The sequence below is a fragment of the Eubalaena glacialis genome, chromosome 11, assembly GCF_028564815.1.
Source record: "Eubalaena glacialis isolate mEubGla1 chromosome 11, mEubGla1.1.hap2.+ XY, whole genome shotgun sequence".
Taxonomy (NCBI): domain Eukaryota; kingdom Metazoa; phylum Chordata; class Mammalia; order Artiodactyla; family Balaenidae; genus Eubalaena; species Eubalaena glacialis.
Genome location: NC_083726.1, coordinates 61,817,971 through 61,826,114, shown reverse-complemented (window position 1 = coordinate 61,826,114; position 8,144 = coordinate 61,817,971). Strand labels below are relative to the sequence as shown.

At 57.1% G+C, this 8,144-nt stretch overlaps 1 protein-coding gene across 1 annotated transcript; it reads left to right on the top strand.

The window, feature by feature from the left end:
* The first annotated feature begins 316 nt into the window (after window positions 1-316).
* HOXC12 (homeobox C12) lies at window positions 317-1,911 on the top strand. Its single transcript, XM_061205963.1, has 2 exons — window positions 317-926; window positions 1,673-1,911. The coding sequence occupies exons 1-2, from the start codon at window positions 317-319 to the stop codon at window positions 1,909-1,911; spliced, it is 849 nt and encodes a 282-aa protein (XP_061061946.1).
* Window positions 1,912-8,144: the final 6,233 nt, after the last annotated feature.

The following is an 8,144-nucleotide window of genomic DNA, read 5'->3' as shown; positions in this document are numbered from 1 at the left end:
GGGTATTTTTGGTGTGGCTTTATTCCTCTTGCCCCGTGTCGGGCGATTGCCTCGATCTCTGCGTTAGGTTTTATATGATTTTTTAAAAACCAGAAGCCAGCGAATAAATCTGCCCCCGCGGTTCGTTCCCTCCCCCCCCCATTGGGGAAGGGGGAAGTTGGAGTTGGTGCGGGGTGGGGGGATTCTCTGTCCCCACCCATCCCCCTGGCGGCGGCGCCCACGTGAGCTGGACGGCCAATGGGTGGCCGGTGCAGGTTTAACTATGTTTAATGTCAGATAGCAATAAAGTAGAAGCTGCCGGTCGGGCCCCGCGGAAATGGGCGAGCATAATCTCCTGAATCCCGGGTTTGTGGGGCCGCTGGTGAACATCCACACGGGAGACACCTTCTACTTCCCCAATTTCCGCGCGTCCGGGGCGCAGCTGCCCGGGCTGCCTTCGCTGTCCTACCCGCGCCGCGACAACGTGTGCTCGCTGCCCTGGCCGTCGGCGGAGCCGTGCAATGGCTACCCGCAGCCCTATCTCGGCAGCCCGGTGTCGCTCAACCCGCCCTTTGGCCGCACGTGCGAGCTGGCGCGCGTGGAGGACAGCAAGGGTTATTACCGCGAGCCGTGCGCCGAGGGCGGCGGCGGGGGCCTGAAGCGTGAAGAGCGCGGGCGCGACCCCGGCCCAGGAGTCGGGCCCGGGGCCGCGCTGCTGCAGCTGGAGCCGTCGGGGCCGCCTGCGCTCGGTTTCAAGTACGACTACGCGGCGGGCGGCGGCGGTGGCGACGGTGGCGCGGGACCCCCGCACGACCCGCCCTCGTGCCAGTCGCTGGAATCCGACTCCAGTTCGTCCCTGCTTAACGAGGGCAACAAGGGCGCCGGCGCGGGCGACCCCGGCGGCTTGGTATCGCCTTTAAACCCCGGCGGCGGCCTCGCGGCCAGCGGTAAGGACCCCGGCCCATTCGCGAGGCTACTCTGGACGGGACGTCTGACCCGGGGGGCGGGCAGTGTAGGACTGAGCTAGGGCCTCCTGGGGTGACAGACTGTGTGGTGAGGAAGCGCTTCTTTTAAAAAAAGGAGTTGGGGGGGAAAGCCCTATAAACATGTAAATATCCCCGCAAAAGAACTAGAGATTCCCTTTTTCCTCAGCCTGCAGCTGGAGGGGGCAGGGAGCTCCGGAGAAAGGGGATTCTGACAGACTTCCCCAGGCCTGTGGGGGTGGGGATCCAGAGCCTGGTCCCCACCCCCCCCCCCAGGGCCTCTCTTTCCACCTTCTCACAGGCCCCCATTACCTCCTTTTTTTTTTTTTTTAAGAAAGGCCAGTGGTTGACTCTTGTCACTCGCTCATGTCTGTTGTAACTAATCAGGACCCCATCCTGGAGGATGTGAGAGGAAGGGGCCAGGATATCCTGGAGAAGAAGAGGTTTGGGGAGAAGTGAGAGGATAGGAATTTAGAAGGTTCTGGGATACTGCAGTGAGAAGTAGGGGAGGCAAGGAGAAAGAGTGAAAGGGGAAAAAGAGATTGGTGAAGGCAGAGGAGTTGTAGGGATGGGAGTCTTCCTAAGAGAGGAGAGGAAGAGCCTGGGGTCCGGTGTTAGGCCGAGGTGAAAGGGGCTGGGGAAGGACCGACGGTACTGGGCTTGTCACCTCTTGGTCCCCTGGCCAACCCTGCTGGTTCGTCTCCACCCAGGCGCGCCCTGGTACCCGATCCACAGCCGCTCACGGAAGAAGCGCAAACCCTATTCGAAGTTGCAGCTGGCGGAGCTGGAGGGCGAGTTTCTGGTGAACGAGTTCATCACAAGGCAGCGCCGGAGGGAACTCTCAGACCGCTTGAATCTTAGTGACCAGCAGGTCAAGATCTGGTTTCAGAACCGCAGAATGAAAAAGAAAAGACTTCTGTTGAGGGAGCAAGCTCTCTCCTTCTTTTAGGGGGCAAGACACGGGCACCAGCCCCAGACTGAGCCTGTCTCTGGCAGAGAGCAAGAGGGGGCACTGCCTGGGACACAGTCCCCGCTTAGAACGCCAGGCGTCTCTGGCAGGTCCTCCTGGGACGTCCTCTTGTCTGTTTTGTTCGTGGTTCCCTCCCACACACCCCCAGCAGACCCTGCCAGGTCCCAGAGAGAAGGGAAGAACCCAGCCAGGGAGAGAAGAAGCCCACAGCTGCAGGCAGGGGGTAGGGGCAGGGAAGGCTGAGGCGCTGGGGAGGGGCTAGTCTGACGTGGGACTGGGGCGTTGGGCCTCCGTCTGAAGATCTGGAGGAAAGGTGACTCAGGCGTCCCCTCCCACCACTTTCCTTCCGTGGTCTTAGGTCTGTCTGCCTGCAGGAGTAGGCGAGGGTGGGGACAGTGGGACCAAGGCTCTCAGAACTTGCAGTTATTGGGGTTAGGAGAGGCTGAGAGGAGGGAGCAAGAGTGGAGGATGGGCAGAGAGCAGGGAAGGGGTCAGGGTAGCTCTGGGAGGGCAGAAGGAAGTGGGGGAACCTAGGAGGAAGTGTGGTTTGGGAGAACAGAATGATCAGCAATGTCCAAGTCCGCTGGGGTCTGGGTCCTCCAGGCCTGGATGCAGAGCAGGCCGAGGCATAAGCATTTGGCAGACTCGGCTGTGGACAAGGTGATGATCAGGCTTTTGTCCCCTCTAGGGCAGGCTACCCGAACCGTCTCCTGGTCCCCAGCCCTCTCCCGAGCCCCCTGCGCCCATTCGCTCACAGGTGTGCTGCCATCCACTCTTCCTGCCGCTGAGGCGGCTGCGGACCGGAAGCCGCAAGCGGGGAATTGAGAGCTGAGCAGACGCAGCCTCAGGTTCAGTAGCCACCCCAGGGACCCCCACCTGGCCCTCCGGGAAGCCCAGGAAGCTGTAAAAGGAGCTGCGAAGCGCGGCACTGATTGGCCGAGAGAGTTTCTGGCAGCCGCTGCAGATTCTCCCTTCGCCGCTGGCGTTCACGGTCACGGCCGGCCGGAGGCTGGACCGGCGTAATTTACGAGGCGGGAGGAGAATACGCCCCTAAAAGGGGCTACCGGCCGCGGAGGCCCCCGCTCAGCCCGGGTTTCCCAGGCTGGTGACAATGAAGGAGGGGGCGCTGCAGCCCCCCACCCAACTCCTTTCTCTCTTTTACCCACCCCTACTCCACCTGCTCCCCAACAGGCGCCCTTTGTCTCAGGATCCGCTGTCTCCGCCCCCAGGCCAGGGAACCGCAGATTAGGAGGACCAGAGCAGACGGAAGGGCACATCCCCAAAACCCATTGGAGGCCAGAAAGTGGCTTCTCCAGCCGAGGGCCTTTTATTCATAGCCCCCTTCAGGCCCCAGCCCCAGCCCAGTAGATCCCAGGCTGGCTTCAGAAAGAGAAGCCGTGAAGGAGCCCCCCTGCCTTCTTGCACTCTGTTTTTATTCCCCTTGGTGAGAGTCCCCCAACCTCCCATCTGCTGACCCACCCTTGCCAGGAGCAAGAGGGCGAGAAGCAGGGGAATGATGGGAGTTAAGCCCAGCCTGGACAGTGTGAAACTGGCCTGCCAGCTTGGAGTTCTTCCCACCTGGGGAGAGTCTCTCCTTCCACACCCTGGAAAGGCAATCCACTCTCCCACCAGCTTCAAGTCCCTGTGAAAGATTGTGCAGAGGCATGGGCAAACATATAGGCACAGCTGCCCAGTACAGCACTCGGCCCACACCACTCTCCTGACTGTACTTGCAAACAGGCAGCCTCATATCCCCAAATACAGCCCTGCAGAGTAGCCGTACAATCACATACCCTCATCCCCCACTGGGCACCTGACACACTTCCCCACCCACATTAACCTATGTACAAGTTTGCAGAAATCACCACCGTTCCAGCTGTCTGCACACTCCCCTGTGGGCTGGCGCTGGGTATGAGGCACTCCCCTCTTTGCCTGGTCACCCATGTACCCCTTCATACAGCCCCTCCTGTGACCTCTTGGTCTCTGGGGTGCTGGATTTGAGTTTCACCACTCCAGCCTGACTCTCCCAGCTTAATAAAGGAGACCAAAACACGCCAAAAGGGGTGGGGGGACAAAGATATGCAATATTCTCTTCCTGTCGCTTTAAACTTGATTTCCGTGAGCTTCTCTGTCAATCTGTGTCCTGTTCTCTGTGTCTGTTGCTAGTACCTACTGTGATCCCTGTGGGTAGATGCCCTCCTTTCCTCCCTCCCCGGCTCTCTGTAGTGTGCCCTCCTATGCAAACGTCTGTCTCTAGCACGTTTTCCCTTTATATAGTCCTTGTACAGAGTTGCTTCATCATATTAATATTAATAATAATAATTAAAACATGATGGTATGATGATGTGATTTTTTTGAGAGAAAAATTTTAAACTGGCTCCATACACATGGTCTCCTATGCCCAGAAAGAATGGGATCCCCAACCTCCTAGCTGTTCCCCAACTTTATTTTTTCCAGCCCAGGTGAATAATAAAAATAATAAACGTATAATAATAAAGGAAGAGCGGTTGCAGGGGCAACAAAAATATACAAGCAACCAAGATCTGTTGATGAGCTGCCATCTCTAGTCCCAAGCAATTACTAGCAGAGAGAAAATTGGGGGATGGTAGATTAGGGGGGAGAAGAGGGATATCTGAGGAGTTGTGGGGTTGTAAAAATAATGTGGACAGCCCGGAGGAGGCTGAAACTACCTTCAGGACCACAAAAAGGAAGTCTGAGCTGCAAGATCTCCAAGAAGTGAAGCCAGGGTAGGGGCAAGAGCTGGTTGGAGCTGGGATGGTGAGAGTCCCACGGGGTAGGGGCAGGGGTTGGTGGGTCCACACTTCACCCTGACGGTTCTAACCCTGTGGCTTCACTCTGAGAGCACATTTTGTGCACTGCAAGATGACTGGAGAGGGTACTAAAGACCCCTTGAAGCTGGTGAAATAGGCTCCGCCTCTGTCAGCTGAGGCCCCTCCAGGCCATGACAGGGAGAGGCCCAGGTCCAGGCCAGAGTCTAGTCCCAGCTGAGCCCATGAGTCGTCTGCACCTCCACCTCACTCCTTCCTTATGGATGGGATGCCCTCCCTCTGCCTCCACCCGTGAGCCTCTGATCCCCGAGTTTCCCTTTCTCACAGCCAGGCTCCAATCACGGAGTCTCCTCCAAATTCCCCCTCCACCCTCCTGGGCCTGCTCCAGAATAACAAGAGCCCCCCACAGAGCCCAGCCTCTGAGCCCAGCCTCCCGAGCCACGCCTCCTGCCCTGAAATCTTTCTTTCTCTTTCTCCCCTCCTTTCTTTACTCCTGCAACTAGGAAAAGTAGCAGATTGAGACCAAATCCCATCCTCCCTTTGCCCCAATCCCCTGCTGAGTGTGCATCTGAAGGATTCAGGCAGGAAGGAGATCTCAAGCTTTGGGAGTCCTCCTATAAAGGGCCCACAGAGTTCAGGGGAGGCTGGGGACTGGATAGCTTCTGGCAGCCTTGAGCTGGTGGTGTAGGGGAGGGACTGAGTGGCTGCCCTTGAGTCTGAATAAAGGTGGGGGGAGGTCTGAATCCCAGTGAATCCAGGCAAGAGACTACCCTCTCCTTAAGCCACATCTATACAGGAAGAGTTAACAGTGAAGGCATTTCTGGCTAAATAGGAAAGAGGGAATTTAGAGAGGTCAGGAATAACTGGCCTTTAATTTATTCCCTTGATTTATTCTCAGAGACACTGCAGATCTGAGAGAGAAGGTTCCTTGTTGGGTTTTGTCTATGCAGGCCCTGAGACTCAATAACTGGGGAAGCTGTCAGAGAAGGAAAAACACTATAACCTCCTCCCAATGGCTGAATAACAAGTCCTTGGGTCTCCTGGCCAAAGAGAAGGTCATGGCTGGAGCCACAACCCAAATACCCAGGACGTGGCTGAGCTCTGGATCTGGGCAAAGATTGCATCTATTTTGCAAGTATTTGGCTTAAGCCCTCAAACTACAATTTACTCCACTGATTTAAGACAAAGCACCCTGTGTCTCTAACTGGGTCTTGAGGAACAAGAAAAGGAGAGAGTTATCTGGATAATTCAGGTAGAAAAATAATTTCACTGTTGTGTATGTGTAAGCTTATGCCGTTCAAATGAGTTGTGTATTTGGCCCTGATTATCACCCAGTTCTACTCCACTCTGAGCTGCGTAGACGCAGCTAAGGTATTTAAAGCCACTATCGAGCGGGCGGGAGATGGGCCCGGCAGCCCGGGTTCTGTGGATGCTAATGCAGCCGGAAACCCGGCGCGATCGATGGCTCAGACCCAGAGCGGAGCAGGGACCGCCGGCCCCGATCTTCGAAAAATCAAACCCCCGGGACCTTGGGTTCCGGACCGGCCGGAGCTCCCGCCCATCCTCCCCGCCATTACCAGGAAAGTAGGAGCGGTTTTTAGGCCCCCGATCCGTGCGGGAAACGCACCCCGGAGCCCCCAGCCCTCTCTGCGCGGCGGGCACAGGGAGGCGCCGAAGGTCCCGGTGTAATTCAGCGCGAGGTGGGCTGCAGGCCTGGGATCCCGCAGCCGCGTATAAGCCGAGCATTAGGCCCGAGCGGCCGCCCTTCGGTATCTGCCTCCGTCGTGACGGAGCTGCCGGTTTTCCGCGGAGAAGCGTGCGTCCCGGACGCCCAGCACCGCGGCAGCCGGGGGCCGAGCTCGCGATCGCCGCTCAGGGGAGGCCCCGAGACAAAGGCCCGCCGGTCGCTGGTGGCCGACGCGGGCGCCTGGCCGCTCGCTCCCCGCCCCGCGCCCGGAGCGCTCCGTGCCCCGGCCCGGCGGACAGGGTTCCGGGGCCTCAGTCCAGTTCCCCGCCCGCCTGGCCCGGCCTCGGCTCCGGTGTGCCCGGGGTCCCGGGGAGAGGAAACCCGGCGCGCCTCCCAGCCCCGGCCCCGCCGCCCGAACAGCGCCGGCAGCTCCGGTCGCTGCGCGAGGGCCGCCGGCTCCCGCGAAGGACCGGATGACCCCTGCTGGCCAGATCCGCGGAGGCCGCGAAGCCCCGGACCCGCCCAGCCGCTCGGCCCTGAGCCCCAGCCCGGGGGCGGGGGGACGCTCCGTGGGTTTGTGGGTGACCTCGAAGAACAGCCCGAGTCCGAGGCGCTGCCAGGCTGCGGGAACCAGGCCTTTCTCCCAAGTGCCCTCCCTCTGCTGGGCACGCGGCGTCCCCACAGCGGCGGCCCGCCCTCCCGCCGGGTTCGTCACCGCCGGCGGCTCTGCCCCAGGCTCCGAAAGCCTGTGCCGCCCGAGAGAGCCTGGCACCGGAGCCGAGGAACTGGACTTGGATGAGACCAAACGCAGCGGACCTTTAGCCAGTGTGACCCAGCCGGTTGCCTGGGGGTGATTTCTCCTCTCTGAGCCGGAGCCGCTTCCTGGGGACTCCGAGATAAGCCTTCCGTTTGTCAGTTTCCCTGACCCGGAGTGGAGAACTTCCTTCAAGGACCGGTCTGTGCGGAACTCACCGGCAGTTGTTGCTAGAAAAGCTCCCTGTGAAAGACGCATAGTCCACATTCGGAGCGTGGAAAAGATGTTCCACAAAATGCACGCTTGGCCATACTGCCGACATAACCGATATACTGAAACAGTCTAAAATGCACAGAGATCTATATTACATGTACATTCTGGGCATGGAAAATATATTTCTCTAGAAAATATACATATGGAGGCACTCTTTTCTATTGTATAGGAAAACAACCTCCTGGGAAAAGATTACATATAGCATGTATACCGATCACATGTAAAAATTCATTTACATAGATTAAACAGTACACTTGCACATATCCTGCGCAGGGAAGGTACAGTCCTACATCTATTTAGCTACATGCATGTAGGCATATAAAGGGCATATAAAATCAGTACATGGACAATGCATCCAGATATTAATATATCCACATTAAAAAACTGCATGGAAAATATACATCATGTTATTATATATACACAAAGTGCCTATCAACCCAGTGTATGAAAAATATATTCTGTGAATTATGTTTGCATACATGGTGTATGTGTACCAAATACATTGAAGTACATACTTTGATTTCACATATTACTGTATTTATAATACACATTTCTCTGGCAATCTTAAAAACAGTAGCAGGAGGAAGCTCAGGCATTGGCAATGACATTCTCTATCAGCTGAACCTCTTTTCTGTCCTGTATTTCTATTATTTCTGTCTTTTACAAACCCCCTTCTGTGTCTACATGGATTATTTATATGAGTGGTCTT

Bases quoted from the DNA above. Each gene is read 5' to 3' on its own strand.
- HOXC12 (XM_061205963.1), top strand. From the start codon at position 317: ATGGGCGAGCATAATCTCCTGAATCCCGGGTTTGTGGGGCCGCTGGTG. The intron at 927-1,672 runs GTAAGGACCCCG...GTCTCCACCCAG, and splicing joins CGGCGGCCTCGCGGCCAGCG to GCGCGCCCTGGTACCCGATC.